The sequence below is a fragment of the Plasmodium yoelii genome (genome assembly GCF_900002385.2).
Source record: "Plasmodium yoelii strain 17X genome assembly, chromosome: 12".
Lineage (NCBI taxonomy): Eukaryota > Apicomplexa > Aconoidasida > Haemosporida > Plasmodiidae > Plasmodium > Plasmodium yoelii.
Window position 1 is genome coordinate 473,095 of NC_036184.2, and position 16,860 is coordinate 489,954.

Sequence of the window (16,860 nt, forward strand, 5' to 3'; positions counted from 1 at the left end):
AATAATGTAATTCATAAATGGAATATGCCAAATATTAAAATATAAGTTGCAATAAAACGAAAAATTGAAAAAGGATTAATTTAAATAAAAAAAACTTTCATAACATTATATATATATTAACACAAAATATATATATGCAAACATGCATATAATTCCTATCCTAAATCATATTTTGAAACCATCTACCTTTACTTTCTCTTTTGCTTTTTGATAAACTTTTTGTTATTTTTGTCAGCCTCACGTTTAAATAAAAAGTCTCTCTTTTTGTTAAAGGAATTATTATTTTTGTTGTTTTGCATAGAATTGGATTGGTTAGGGTTATATTTTCCTTGTTGCATATTTGTTTGTCCTTTTGAATTATTTGTATTACTTAACTTGTTTTGCAAACTGGTAGTAATATTCTCTAATCTTTTTTCTAAGTATGTTTTACAAGTTATAGCAATTGAAGGTTCAACGAAATTACCAAGAGCGTCAACTCTAGAACACAAAGAAAGCTTTGCTGCTAAGGATCTACTTATACGTCCTTTAGCTTTTGCTGAAGATTGTCCTACTAATGTTGCATGATAAATTAATCCATATTTTGGTGTTTTTGATTTAGTTTTTAATGCTCTAAATAAAGCCTTTTCTGAACCTAAAATTTGTAAAGTTGAACTTGGATGTTTAGCTAAAGATATTAAAGAGCCTGCTCTTGCAATTAATTTTGCTCCTATTAAATCACCGACTAAATATGTTAAATTAGGAGCTATTGAATGCATTCGAAATTTAAGATATGTAGCTAATGATTCTCTATAATCTGTTAATTCTAATAATCTATCTGCTAATTCATTGATACAATTTAGATCATCTTCTTCTATTTCTGTACCCATAGATATTTCAGCTAGTTGTTTTATTTCTTTTTGTATTTCTTCAGTAGTTTCTTCTAATAAGTTTACATTTTTAGCATTATTTCGAAATCCTATTATTTTAACACATTTTGCATATATTTTATTGTCACTTACAACTTTGCCTAATTCAGGAAAATGCCAACCATACCATTCTTTTAAACGCATCGAAAAAACATTTATCTCTTTATCTAAATCTTCTAATAACCCTACAGCTTGAATTATCATCAAATCAACTTTATCAGCACTAAATTTTAATTTAAATCGGTTTAACGAATGAGATAAACTTAATTTTAACAATTTTGAATCTTCCTCTTTTACGCCTACTAAAAAACTATACAAATGGGTTTTTATACCTCTTATTATTTCTTGTGTTGAATTTGTATATGCTATATTTATATCATATTTTTTTTTTATTAACCCTCCTAATGTTTTATCACAAATAGCTAATGTCTCATCTAATTTCGGCTTAACAATATTTTTTTTTATAAATTTTTTTAAAACCTTTCCTAATTTTGATTCAGTTAATTTATTAATATCATCAAAAGCATTTTGAAACTTTTTAAATTTTGTAAAGCTGTATAAAGATACATTTTTTTTTCCTTCTTCTGCGGTTTCAAAATATTTTGCAATATCGCTTGCATCTGATTCTATTAATTTGCTATTCTCAACTTTAAACAAACCATATCCAGCCGCTGTTTCTACTAATATCAACATCTTTACATATATTCATGTAATATTTCAAAATTTTTTTTTATGAATACCTTAAAAAAGTAAAGCATATATTTTTCATGAAAACACAAAAATATCTTTAAGTTTGCAGATTTTTCTTTTCCGCAAGCAGTTTCTTTTATATTTATTTTACAATTCCCTTCTTATGTTTATTTTATATTTATTTTTTTATAAATAATTTTTTAACTTTCAAATTTTCATATTTTAAACAAATTAAATATTATAAACATTTTATTATATAAACATATATTTTAAAGTTATACATGCTATTGATTTAAATCGTGACTTTCACTAAAATATGTATTTTAAAAGTTAAAAATTTACAAATATTATATTTTATTTTTTATTTATGATTCTACATTTTTTAAAGATAATAATATCTTCATAATCAAAAAAATATCGAAATATGCTGTAAAATTTTCATAAAAATTGGGACATTATTTTTTTTCCAATATGCAAAGTAAAATTAGCGACCAATAATTTAATTATATTAAAAAATATATATTTTTTTAAAACCTTAATCTTTATATATATATATATATATATATATATATATATATATATATATAAACTGGAATATGCATTTTTTTATAGGCATTAAATTTAAGGTGTATATGAAATGAAAAAATTATATTTTTTATTTTATATTAAATAAACTCTTAATTGTATTAAATATCATAAAACAATGGAATTATTTTATATAGAATTCCAAAAAAAATGTAAAATATAATTGTTCGAATATTTTTTAAAATACTCAAAATAGCAGCATAAATATATTCTTATCATTGCATCCTCTTTTAAATATACATGCTTACGATCATATTATGTCTCATTTTTTTGTTTTATATATTTAAATTTTTTTTCATAATACTTTAATAAAATGGTTAAAAATAAATATTAAGTATAATAATTGAGAGAAACATTCATCTTTGATATAATAAATAATAACAATGATAATATATTTACATTTTTTCATATTTTGAACTCCAAATATATATGGTAAGATTTGCCATATTGAGAAAACTATTCACTTTCCATATGTTTGAAGTCATATAATTAATACCAATTGCTATTGTTCTATATAATTTATAAAACATAGTACAACCCAAATTTTAGGGTGGTGCTTAAAGAACAAAAACGCGCATAAATATATAAATAAATAAAATATTATTGGAGACTTTACTAATTATAAAAAACAATTAAAAATCTATAATTTTGTTTTTCAAAAATAACAATAATATAATATTTTTACCAACAAATATGTTATTTATTTTTTTAATGATATTTTCTAATGTTTTAGAAAAAATATTATATTTTTGATTTGTTCTATATAGTATAAATTTATATTTTTTAAAACAATAATTTTTTTATGGTGATTTGACTTAGAATAATTTGTTAATACTTTTATTTTCGTTTTGATATATCTACATAATAATCGGCTGTATCTTGCTATAACTGCCTCTATATATAATTAAATATAATGAATATGTTTATTATATACGTTTGCAACCATAGTCATTTGCCAAGTAGTGATATAAATGTTTCTTTACCCAAGTTAATAATATAATCAAAAAATTTTAATAAAAAATATATAATTTGTTTGCTTTTTGTTTTTGTGTTTCAATAATGTTAATAATAAATTCGATGCCGAAAGAATGAGAAAATAATATATAATCAATGGGGGTAATAAAGCATAAGATTTTTATGGTATTAAAAATTGTCAATATTATATTATTTATATTGAGCACCCAAATACCATTTGTAAGAAAAACAATACATATTAAAATTTTTAAATAATTTTCATTTTTTATTAGCAATAATATTATGTTTTGGCCCGCATTGTGTCGTTGGACGCGTACATATATCATATAGTTATCCACAATATATTCGCTACGTATATATACATACATGCATATACTTCTTATATTTTCATTTGCAGAATAACAATGAAATAAACAATTTTCGAAAAATAATAGGCTCTTCATCTTTCAAATATACAACCAGAATACTATGTTGTGCATCATTTAAGAAAAAATTTAAAAAATTCTGTAAAAAAGCATTTTGCTGCTACAAAAATCAGTGTGATGACAAAAACCAGTATGATGACAAATACCAGTGTGATGACGAAAGTCTGAATGGTGACGAAAGTATGGATTATAGCGAACTTCTGGATGATGACCGTTGGGGTGGTATATACAAAAATAAACTAGATCATATTGTCAAATCGGCAAATCGTGTCGATATAAAATCGATGAGTTCATGTGATATTAACAAAGCTTTGCTTCCATTTAGAATTAATGATGAAGAAATTGAAAATTTCGAAGTAACTGAACTAATACGTAAAGTTAAATCCAGGGAAATCACTATAACCCCAAAAGTAGCGAGTTTGATATTTTATGATTTCCATATACATATACATAAAGATATACAAATTCTTTTTAAAAGAGCACGAAAAAGATTAAATGCCTTAGCAATACAAAATAAGTTTTCACGTGACGAGCATACATTGTGTACAATTGCATTTAAAAAGGTGATATTTCGAAAAAGTATATGTACAATGTATCGATCTTTACGTATTTATGAGGAATATGCTATATCTTATATAGACCACTTAATACCAACATTTCATATTTTCTTAAAACAATACTGTGATACAATATGTATTATTTTAAAAAAAATCGAATTAACATTTTTTCGTGCTGTCAACAAAATGATAGCTACCGTCGATATAAATCAAATAAGACTAATAGAAGATGATGAAAAAGAACTTTTTTTCTTTACTTAATATATTTGTTAATTAGCTATATCATTGCTCCATTTATTTGTCATCATTTTTTTTGTTATTCCATTTTCTGTAAAGATTTTTAATGAGTCTTTAATTAAGAAGCTCATGCAAATTTTAAATATCATTCTTAAATATATTTGTGTCATATTATATATGCGTCGATTTATAATTATACAAAAACTTTCAATATTTAATTAGTTTATAAAATAAATTGTATATATTTTTTGAAAATTCCTTAGCAACATATAAAATTAATTAAACAAAAAACATTCACCATAATTATACGTTAATCAACTTTATTTATGACCGATAGGCATAAGAAAATGGAATAATTATTTTTGGATAAATAATAATTCCGCCTTTACAATAGTTTAAGCGTATTAAATATATCCGTCGTGTTTTATCTCTGGACGTTTTCGTATTTTAAAATTATTAATACATATTTATGTCTTATTGTCATTTTATTTATTTATTTATTTTTTTAAATATAAAAATAAACATAACGTAGGATACTCTTTTATATTATATCATAGTAAAAGCTAAAAATACAAATATATGTTTACGTATATGCATATTTTTATATAAATCGATAAGTAATATATATATTAGTGATTATAGTATGCCTTATGGTATGCCCATGAATATTTGACGAAAAATTAAAATTTTTTATGTTGTAAAAGAAAAAAAATTAGAGCATGATATATCTGTTATATCGAATTATAGCGCAAGCATACGATAAAACAATAAAATTTATTTTTTTTTTAAAATATTGCCAATTTATAAATGTAATTCACACATGTGTTTGATAAAAAAATGAGAAATTAACCATCAATTTTAATCCTCTTTTTATTAACCGCTTATGTGTTGAGATATATTTTTTTCAATATCAGCTGCTGGTTTTGTAGCATCCAAACTAATTAATAAATTTTTATTTTTATAATAATTTATTAATGGTGTCGTTTCATTTTTAAAAACACCTAATCGTTTTTTTAAAACAGCCTCATTGTCATCATCTCTTTGAATTAGTGGTTCATTAGTTATATCATCTTTAAATGGTGTTTTTGGAGGGTTTAGAGTTTTATGGTATATTCTACCAGATGGTTTATGTATCAATCTACCACATATTCTTTCTACTAACACTTCATCGGGTACATTAAAATAAAAAACACCATTTAACTTTATTTTATTTTTATCTAATAATTTATTTAAGTCTTCAGCTTGTTTTACATTTCGTGGATAACCATCTAAAATAAAACCTTTTTTGCATTGAGGTGATTTTAATTTATCATCAACTAATGATAATACAAGCTCATTATCAACTAATTTACCTTCATTTATAATACTTCTAATTTTATTTCCTAATTCATTTTGTTTTTCTGCTGCTTCTCTTAATAAGTCACCAGTAGATAAATGGCAATAACAATGTGACTTCTTTAAATTTAATGATTGTGTTCCCTTTAAAGTAAAATTAAATAAAGTGTGTTGGGCATGTATGGTAATATATATTTTTCATGAAAAAAAAATAAATGTAAAGATTCATATATACATATTCAAATATATCTCATTTCCGTATATATTATAATTTATATACATATCTATATGAAATATAAATATGTTTCTTTTGTTAATTTCATTAATATTTTACATACTACTAACAAATACACTATAATTTTATACAAAAAAATATACGTTATTTTTTTCCGTATCATATACTAGTCAATATTATTTATCTATAATTTTATATATACTTTTCACATGTAAATTTTTCATCTATTTATTATATACTTTTCCAGATCCAGGAGCCCCTATAAATACATATCGTCCATCAGGCTTGCTTAAACAAGCATATCTTCTTTTAAGCTCATTCAACAGATCAATTGTTGATAACTTATCTAGACTTTCATTCATTATTAACGAAAATGTTATAAAAAATAAAAAACATTTGAATATTTTCCAAATTTTCAAAAATAATAAATTAGAAAATAGGTGTTTATTTGTAACTTTCCAATAAATATAAAAAATATATTTTAAAGGAATATATATATGGTAATGTCAAGCAAAATCCTGTTTTAAATGGATCTTTTCATAAATTATTTTGATGGTTTTTTACTTTATAATAAAATTACAATTTTATAAACATAAGTTAAACGATTATTATCCTTAATATTAATTTTGGATATAAAATATATTATTATAAATGTATGCACAACTTACATATTCTTTTCAGTTCATATAAAGCCACCAATATGATCAAAAAAAAAATATATATATATACATATACGTAATAAAATAATAAGAAATATAAGCAACAAAATCAACGTTAAAATGCTACTAAAATTAAAAATACATCAAAATTTTTAAGAAAAAAAAAAATATAAAAATACAAAAAAATATAATGGAAATCCAGTACAATCGGAATATGGTTAAGTAAAATCTTCACAGTTTTAATTAATAGCGAAAAATAAATGTCCTTTCCCCTTATAATTAAACTACATAATATATATAATTTTTATTGGCATCATAATCTTATATGTTGTATGCAAAAGGTAGATATGTTCATGACCATATAATAAATGTTTATCCTTCTTTAATTTTATAGAGATATAATTAAAAATATGAAACAAATAAAGCATGAAAAAGCCATGAATATTTGTATATATGTATAATTCTTCAAAAGTTTAAAATAAAAGAATAATTACCCAATATTTATAATACCGTTGAATATACTATTTTAAAAAAAAAAATTAATAAACAGGCCCCATTCTTCTGTGTAAAAACGACACATTTATTTTTATCTATAAAAACAAAAAATATATATGATATAAAATGAATTAATTTGAAAAAATAAGTGTATATATTAATTTGCGCGTATAATATCATACATTTTTATGAACATACTCAATCAGACACTTATAAAAATTTCATATTTGAAAACATGGTATTATATATCATTGGATTAGGGTTAGGGGATGAAAAGGATATTAGTGTTAAGGGAAAAGAATTAATAGATCAATCAGATGTAATATACCTAGAATCCTATACATCCATTTTATTTATATCAAAAGATAAATTAGAAGAATATTATAAAAAAAAAATATACGAAGTTGATCGTAATTTTGCTGAAGAAAATTGTGAGCAAATATTAGATGAAGCAATTAATAAAAAAGTATCTTTTTTAGTTGTTGGAGATCCATTATGTGCAACAACACACCATGATATTATTTTACGAGCAAAGAAAAAAAATATAGATGTACAAGTAATACATAATGCATCTATCATGTCAGCTATTGGAGAAAGTGGTATGCAGCTTTATAATTTTGGGCAAACTGTATCCATACCATATTTTGAAGGAGATTACAAGCCAACTAGCTATTATAATAAAATCAAAATTAATTTAGATAATAATTTTCATACTTTATGTCTATTAGATATTAAAGTAAAAGAAAGAACAATTGAAAATATAATGAAAAATAAAAATATATATGAACCACCTAAGTTTATGACTGTTAATGAAGCAATTGAACAACTTATATATTGTGAAAGTGTTCATAATGAAAATGTTATCACAAAAAATACATTAGCTATTGCAATTGTTAGAATAGGATCAAAGGATCAACAAATTGTATCTGGAAATTTATTCACGTTAAAAACACAAAAGTATAATGACCCTTTACACTCTTTAATAATATGTGCCCCTAATTTACATGACATAGAAAAAGAATATTTTGATATGTATTCAATTAATGAAACTTCCATTTGATTTACATATTCATATGACTATTATCAGCTTATATGTATATAAACTTTTCTTAATCTTTTTCTTCTTATATTTGAATAATCTCTTTTTTATGTCTTAAATTTTTAATTTAAAGCAAATTCAGAAAATACAAAAAATTCACATATTTGTTATCATTATTATTTTTTTTAATTTATTTTCAAGCATTGAAAAATACATACACTTGCTATTTTATATTAATTCACGTTATACATATTTTGAAACACCGCTTTTATGCTTCCTTCATGGATATTCATATGATAAATGTTTATCTTTGCACACAACTAACTAAATAAAAAATTGTTAAATTTGGAAATATTGTGTATTTACACACATTTAATTTTCGAACATTAAACAAAGTTAAATATGGAAATAAAATATGTTCATATAATTTTCTCACTATTTATATATCATTCTCCTTTTATTTAAAAATAAGGAATTTAATTTTATATTTATTATACAAGCAAATATGTTATATTTATGAACATTCCTATAAATATAACGGCTATTCTATAAGATAAATTTTGTAGGAATTAAAAAAAAAATAAAATAATGGTAAAATGATTAATCTTCGTGGCACTTTATTTCTTTTGGCAAATATTTTTTTTCTTTTTCCATATTTCTTTAGCTGTCTTTATGTTGAAGACACTATTAAAATTAAAATTAATAATATAAGAACAGGAGATTTTATAAAGGTATGTTGTGATGATTTTTGTTCCTTTTTAGATTATGATGTAAATAAAAAAACATATTTATTTATAAAAGAAAATAATATTATTTTATATAAATGTAACTACATTTTAAAAGTATACAATTCAAGAAATTATATTTTTTATTTCATAAATTATATTTTTTTAAAAAATGAAAATAGTATAATCGAATTTGGTGATTCCTTTGAAAATGAAAAAGGAGATTTTACTTTTTGGAAACCTAATTTTGAATTAATGTATATAAAAAATAAATATGTTTATATTCCTAATGGTTATTATGAAATAAAAAAGGCTAGTAACAATTGTATGGGGATAAATCCCTGGAATGGAAAAAATAAAAGCATAACCTCATTTATGCAAATAATTAAAGATTTTATTTTGGAAATTAAAAAAGGAAATTTTATCATTTTTGATAACATATATAAGCAGAATGCACAATATACTAGTTCTATTCTACCAAATTGTAATAAAGAAAAAATAACTACTTATAATGGCATTGCTTTCCCAATGATGACAACGGGGAAGACAAAAAAAATACATACCCCATTCTATGAAATATATTATTTATTAATAGATACAATTTTGTATAATCCTTTCATATTAATAATTTCTTATATTTCACCCCTTTGGAATTCAATTATTAAAAAATATAACGCAACTCTAAATGTATATTTATATAATAACGATAACAACCATTATGACTACTGGGGGCAAACAGAAAAAGATAAATATAATAAATTTATAAAAATATATATTAAAAATATTTCAAAAAATAAAACTATAATAATATTACTTATTACAATAATAATATTTATATGCATATTTATATTGAAAAGAAAAATATGGGGAATAAAAACTCAACAAAATACCAAAACCAAAAGCTCAAGAGTTAATCAAAATATACTTGCTGAAATACATGTTGAATATAAGAATAAAGTACAAACAAACTTTGGATCGAAAATAAAAGATATTACTGATGAAGACTTAATAAATTTAATAGCTCATAACAAGGCTGAAACAATAATTGTTTGTCAACCGTAGAAAAAATATCCCCATTCATATGCATATCTATTCCACCTAAGCAATCTAACATTTTTAATCTTAAACATATGTTTTATTTTTAAGAAACATCACTAATTATATTTTTAAATAACCATTTTGTTCCCATAATAATGGTCTTTTATTTTCCGAAAATTGTAAAAGTTTTCAAGAATAAATATATGAACAGCCATTTATGGATAATACATTTTTTTTATAACAGTTTGAAGAGTGTTGTTGTATTTAAAATTAATTTTTTCAATTTAAAACAAACCCATTATATTCATTTCGATGAATTTTTTTTCATTTTTTTTCATTTTTTTTTCGTTTTTTTTTCGTTTTTTTTGTAGAGCTGGTAAACCAGTGCTTTACCGAATATATGTATATAAATACATAATTTTTATATATTTCATATATAAAGAAAATTGGGAGGGTATATATATTTTTTGTCGTTCATTTCTTTTGTATTTATTATTAGCATTATATTTTTTGGTGGTGTTTTTCTAAAATACTCATTTATGTACCTATTTATGTACCTATTTATGTACCTATTTATGAAATGACTACAAATATAATCAAATAGGGAAACATATTGAGGGTAAATAATATAGATATATACAACATGACCCTTATATATATACATTTATTTATTTTAATAATAAAGGTAATATAAAATTAAAATAATAAATTGATAGTTGAACTATAATATGGCACTTCGCATATGCATATATACAAGTATATATAGTACAATTCCATAAAAGCTATAAATTTTAAAAGCCACTAATGTGGATAATACAAAAAGGTGATACAACATCCATATATAGATTCATGCATATCATGAATCGTAGATTTTGGTGAGTATAACTCGAATGACATAAAATTAAAAGCATAACTAATAAATAGAGACATCCTTAAAAATGTGTGATTCATTTGAAGTAACAAAACTTTTTGATAATGAAAGTGTAAGTAGCCATTTGATAAAACTGGGATCTTTTAATATTTTATGTGATATTCCCTTAAATCCTGAAGAAATATTAAATTTCAAAAGAGGCGCATCATCAAATAATGAAAAAAAGAAGAAAAAAGAAGAAATTTATAATGAAAAAAAAAATATAAATATAACAAATTTAGAAACTTATTCTACATCTAATAAACTACTATTAGATATAAGTGTTCTCCCTATAAAAATTCATATCATTTTAATTTCATGTAGTGAATGTATGATCGGTTTACCAATATTGTGTAGATATTTTGATCTAACTGATACACAAATAATATGCACAAAACCAACATATACATTTTCTATAAATGCTGTGAAAAATTTACAAGAAAAAGAAAAGTATATGCCTTTTGAAGATGATCATGCTACAATATTTGACATTTTCAACAATAATTCTACTAATGATTATGCAAAATCTGAATACGATTTGAATGAAAAAAATTTTAATAAAAAAAAATATTTTGATATGAAAATAAAATTAAAAAATTCTTTACATTTATTATCTTATAAAGAAAAAATAAGTTTTAGACAAAATGATGAAACAATAAGTATAACATTATATAGTAGTGGATACTCGTTAGGAAGTTCAAATTTTTTTATCGAATATGATTACACAACTATATTTATTATAAATAAAAGTTCATATAATATTAAACGATATCCCTCTGTATTTGATTCATCTTGTTTACCAAGTGCTGATTTTGTCCTTTTTACATCATATCTTAATAGTGATAAAAAATATTTGATTACCCCCAAAGAAAAGGAAAATAAAAATGAAATAGAGATAAAAAAGAATCTCGATGTCGAAAATGTAGTGTTAAATTCTATACCAAATGAAACAAATCAATCAGTAAAAAAAAATGATTCTAACAATAGTAAAAAACTTTCCAATGATTCTAACAATAGTAAAAAACTTTCCAATGACTTTAACAATTGTAAAGAAACGAATGAAAATATTAATGAAAAAATATCAAACAAAATAAATGTTTGCTTCGACAAAACATATAAAGATACCCTAAATAAAATATGTTCGATAGTTTTAAAAACCATAAAAAAAAAAGGTTGCGTTTTAATACCTGTTGATTTGTGCTATCTTTACTTTCTCGAATTAGTAGAACTCATAGGAGTAATAATAAGTAAATATTTAACAAAAGATGAACAAGTATTAATTTTTAGTGTTATGCCAAATATAAATAATATTATACATCAAGCAGATTTATGTGCTGAATGGGTTGAGGAATCAAAGAAAAAAAAATGTAGCCAAATATCAAACCCTCAAGGTCCTTTTTCTATAGATATTATGATAAAAAATAATCGATTAATTGTTGAAAATTCAATAAATGATATTTCCAAAAATTTTAGATATCCATGTGTTTGTTTTATTCAAGATAGTACACTTCGATTTTCTGAAGCCAATATATTATTAGAAAAATGGGGAATGGATCAAAATAATTCTATTATTTTACTTGACCCTTATTATGATCCTATTTCTGTATTATATCCATACAAAATTTATGAAAAACATATTAATGTTTACTATTGTCCCCTTTGTTGGGATTTAAATGAAATGAATATCCTTCATATTATTAGTACAAATAAAAATAAAAACTGTGTCTATTTATTATCTCATAAATTAGAAAATATATTTTTGAAAGCTCAGACAAATACGAATTTAAGCAAAGGGGAAGAAAAAAACAATAGCAATAATGTCAATGATTCTAAAAATAGTAATAATCGAAGTAGCAATCCTAAAATTCCAGAGAATTTCACTGAAAAAATACACAATATCGAAATAACATTGCTTTTAAAAAATAATATCATATTTATTCATTCTTTAGAAAAAAAAAAAATTATTTATAACAATTTTTTACATTTAAAAAAGAAAATGCAACCAATATGCTTCACATCAGATGGAGAAAAAAATCTAGAAAATGTTTTAACTTTGATAGAAAATAATTTTTATGGTGCTGAGACGCAATGTGCATATACATCAACCCTTTTTGGTGATTATATAAAAGAAGAAGATATCCAAAAATTTATAGAACATTCAGAAACCGATGAAAAAATGAAAAAAGATACTATGGACAATACATATACTCAAGAAGACGATAAAATAGATAACCTAAAATCAAAAAACTCCAAATCAAATGATGCTGAAATTCCACTAATGTTTGGAGCCATTGATCAAAAAAAATTCATAAATCTTTTGGTGCAAAGTGGGTACAGCTTAAGTGATTTAAAAATAGATGAGTCAAATAATTCGAACGACACACAAAATTCTGACCGAATAAAATCTGACCAAATAAAATCTGACCAAGATACTAGACATTATGATAAATCAGATATTTCAAAATCAAACTATATTTGGAGAATATTCATCGAATCAATAAATTCAAGCATAACGTGCTACACAAAATATGATATAGAAGTTTTCACAAAAGATGAAAAACTCAGAAGCCAAGTTAAAGATATACTTCAAAATTTATCAATCAAATTGTAGAGATACTAAAACAGAATTCACAAATACGTGAAACCGAAATTGTATAACGAAAGACTTATAACACACATTTACGAGGCAACAATTACCATTTGCATCGTCAGTATCGTGTTATTTTATTTTTTTTTGTTTATTCTTACTTTTTTGCTCTAATGCACTATACACATCAGTGTGGAAGCATTCCATGTTGGTTAAAAAAACAAAATTAATTATATTTTAAAATAAAAAGTTAAACATAAAAATAAATATACTAATTTGCATACAGAAGAGTATGCATAGGCAAAATTGGGAATTTTTTTTTAAATGTTTAGGATAAGAGCATGTGTATAGTACACCACAAATATGTATATGTATATACATGCATATGTACGTGAAAAAACATAATTTTAGAAATCTACTGTGTATTTTTTGTAACATATAAATAATTTCAGTGGCCAAATGAAATAAAATAAATTATTCTTCACTAAAATTATTTCATAAAAAAGGTAAAGATACTTTTCTTTTTATGTTTACCATCAAAATTTTCGTTTCCAATTCTTCTTATTTGCGTGGAAATTTCCCCATATTTTACCTTGGAGTTTAACTCTCTTCAAATAACCAGGAGGGTTTTTTTCCATTTTATCTCGCCTCTGTTTGTAGTATAAATAATATTCATCAGGCATATTTTCCAAACTGTTATGAATACCTTCTATTTTTAATAAAGATTGTCCTTCATTTAGAGAAGCCAAATATTTTGTTTTAAAAAATCCATCTGGGTCAAATGAATTTTCAGTAATTTTGTTGTTGTTATAATATTCACTAAATATATTATCTGATTTAATTTTCATTAAATTTGTTTCTTTATCTATTTTTATAGATATATTTGGTAATATATAACCAGCTAGTTTTCTATCATAATTTATATTCTCGTTATTTAATTGATCATAATCTAATATACAAACTGTGCCTATTTCTTGTATTATATATCTTTGATAGATTTTTGCATTTATAAAAATATTTTTAATTTTGTCTATATATTTTTTATTAATTCCAGGCATTATTTCGTTACCATTTATTATAATCGTATTTATATGATTTGCTTTTTTTTGTATAAATTCTCGTTTTGTTATATTATTTATTTGTGAGTTTTCAAAAAAAATTATAAAATCACGAAGTAAATAATTGTTGCATATTAATATATTTATTTTTTGTTCACTATTTTGTATTTCTTCAAATAAAGTTGGACCATCAATAAAATCAAAATCAATATTTTTAAAATCATTTTTTATAATTAAATCATGAATTGAAAAGTTATTATCTTTATTACTTTTCATATTATTTTTAAACCATTCCATGTAATTATTTTTTAATATTTTATTTTTACATATTTCTGGATATATTATTGTTGCATTCACATTTATCATACTAAATACTATATCAAAATATTGGATATTATTAGCAGGCAAACATATTAATACATTTTTATTCTCTTCATTAAATTCTATAGCATTTTTTATACTTTTACCTTGTTCTAATATATCAGATAATTTGAATTTTATGCTTTTATCACATTCATTTTCTTTGGATAATTGCATATGTAGATAGTTATCATTTTGGTCTTTTTCTATTTTTTCTTCACTTTTTAAATTCGCAAGTTGCTCAAAATTTTTATCTTTATTTGGCATTGTAATTTCATTCCCCTCTACATTTGTTTCCCATTCTTTTATCAAATCATTCGATTTTTCCATGCTATGAAATAAATTGTGAGCAAACTTTTCCTTGCCTTCTTGTAAATCTTCTAAATATTCATGGGGTGTTATTATATCTGGTTTATCATAACATATTAAAAATGGTAATTGCAAATTATAAGCTATTTCTTCAATATAATGTTTATAAAAAGGATGACACAAAATTAAATCGATATTATTTTCAGCTATATAAAAAGAATATTTTTGTTTTATTTGTTTTGATTTATATATTGGTGTAGGTATTGATACATAATCAAAATTATTTAATAAAATGCAAAATTTAAAAATAAGTTGAGAATAACAAGGAGGGAATAGACATCCTATTCTTGTTTTATTCTGACTATTATTCAAAATGTTTAGACAATAATTTAATTTAAAATAATCTCTAATATAGTATAGAAGTTTATTATTCATAATATATATTTCTTTTGAAAAATGTGTTGATGTTACTATATGATTATTAGTATAAATATTAAAAGGCTCGTTCAGTAAATTTTGAATTGTTCCAAACAATCTCCTGGTTATTCCCAATTTCCTGAATAAAATTACCCCCATTTTTTACGTCACTTTAATTCACAAAAATGTTAAAAAAATGAATTTGGTTAATGTAGAACAAAATAAAACCAAACCTTCTAAATTATTTACAATTGTATTTTATGATCATTTTTATCCCCCTTTTGTATTTTTATTTTTTTTACTTTATTTACGTCCTTTTATTATATTCCCATTATTTATATAGTCTGTTATCAACATTATTGGCTCTAACCCCCAATATTAAAAATCGATGCTAATACAAATAAATAAAATGAATTATCCTTTATACATACTACACTTGGAAAATGAATAAAAAAAAAATATACCAATTTTTGGAGAAAATATTAATTATTAAAATTGTTTTATACTTTATATTTCTTCCTTTTTCATCACTTATCGTTACACATATATTAACTACGATTAGTGTATACACGTTGAATAAAATAAAAGTGTCTCACTGCAAAGTATAAATATATATATTGCTTAAAATTGTAATATGTTTATAAATCTGGTACAAATTAAGAACATCTTAAGCTAGTACATAAGATTTAACAGTAATAAGTTGGAAATACTATTACCCATTTTAAATCGAATGATGGGTTACAAACATATAAGGTTTTATACATATAAAAAAATTGCTAATTTACACATTTTTAATAAAGAACATACAAAAGAGTGAAGTAAAATAAAGCAAAGTTGTATATAGAGAGACTAGAAGAATGGCATAAAAATTGTACACAACTACTCAATACTAGTAAACATTAAATATTACGAATAAAATAAATAAAAAGCTATAAACATATTGTTTTGTTTTTTTTCAGTTTGATAATAATATTAGTAATATTAATATAAATAAAAATGTATACAATCACACATGTATAAATATATGCCTATATATACATCATTTTTTCTGAACACATTTATTCCTATACCTTACTTATTACATATAAAATATGTTATATGTCCTTCTCATGAATTATAATATTTTTTTATTGAATTATTTTTATTTATTTAACTATTTTCACTTAAATTGTTAAAAAAATATATATATATGATAATATAAACAAACTTATGTTCATAAAAAAAATATAACGTAACTTTTGTTAAGTATATAAGGTAGGTGCCCAGGGAAATTTTGGAACGAATCGTAATCATATTTTTTTGATTTTTTTTTGATTTTT

General features: G+C 22.4%; 7 protein-coding genes across 7 annotated transcripts; 4 read left to right on the plus strand and 3 right to left on the minus strand.

Moving 5' to 3' along the window:
* Positions 1–188: 188 nt before the first annotated feature.
* Positions 189–1,598, minus strand: PY17X_1210200 (uncharacterized protein; the record flags this gene model as incomplete). The annotated part of the gene is made up of 1 exon (XM_721119.1): positions 189–1,598. One exon carries the CDS (start codon positions 1,596–1,598, stop codon positions 189–191), a length of 1,410 nt encoding a protein of 469 aa, XP_726212.1.
* A 1,692-nt stretch (positions 1,599–3,290) lies between these two features.
* On the plus strand, positions 3,291–4,398 carry PY17X_1210300 (Plasmodium exported protein, unknown function; the record flags this gene model as incomplete). The annotated part of the gene is made up of 2 exons (XM_724249.1): positions 3,291–3,374; positions 3,553–4,398. 2 exons carry the CDS (start codon positions 3,291–3,293, stop codon positions 4,396–4,398), a joined length of 930 nt encoding a protein of 309 aa, XP_729342.1.
* An 849-nt stretch (positions 4,399–5,247) lies between these two features.
* PY17X_1210400 (adenylate kinase, putative) lies at positions 5,248–6,306 on the minus strand (the record flags this gene model as incomplete). Its single annotated transcript, XM_724248.1, has 2 exons — positions 5,248–5,853; positions 6,184–6,306. 2 exons carry the CDS (start codon positions 6,304–6,306, stop codon positions 5,248–5,250), a joined length of 729 nt encoding a protein of 242 aa, XP_729341.1.
* Positions 6,307–7,333: 1,027 nt separating this feature from the next.
* Positions 7,334–8,158, plus strand: PY17X_1210500 (diphthine methyl ester synthase, putative; the record flags this gene model as incomplete). Its single annotated transcript, XM_724247.1, has 1 exon — positions 7,334–8,158. One exon carries the CDS (start codon positions 7,334–7,336, stop codon positions 8,156–8,158), a length of 825 nt encoding a protein of 274 aa, XP_729340.1.
* A 575-nt stretch (positions 8,159–8,733) lies between these two features.
* PY17X_1210600 (conserved Plasmodium protein, unknown function) lies at positions 8,734–9,924 on the plus strand (the record flags this gene model as incomplete). Its single annotated transcript, XM_022956723.1, has 1 exon — positions 8,734–9,924. One exon carries the CDS (start codon positions 8,734–8,736, stop codon positions 9,922–9,924), a length of 1,191 nt encoding a protein of 396 aa, XP_022812583.1.
* Positions 9,925–10,838: 914 nt separating this feature from the next.
* On the plus strand, positions 10,839–13,421 carry PY17X_1210700 (uncharacterized protein; the record flags this gene model as incomplete). Its single annotated transcript, XM_725330.2, has 1 exon — positions 10,839–13,421. One exon carries the CDS (start codon positions 10,839–10,841, stop codon positions 13,419–13,421), a length of 2,583 nt encoding a protein of 860 aa, XP_730423.2.
* Positions 13,422–13,933: 512 nt separating this feature from the next.
* On the minus strand, positions 13,934–15,700 carry PY17X_1210800 (conserved Plasmodium protein, unknown function; the record flags this gene model as incomplete). Its single annotated transcript, XM_725329.2, has 1 exon — positions 13,934–15,700. The coding sequence occupies one exon, from the start codon at positions 15,698–15,700 to the stop codon at positions 13,934–13,936; it is 1,767 nt and encodes a 588-aa protein (XP_730422.2).
* Between the last annotated feature and the right edge of the window lie 1,160 nt (positions 15,701–16,860).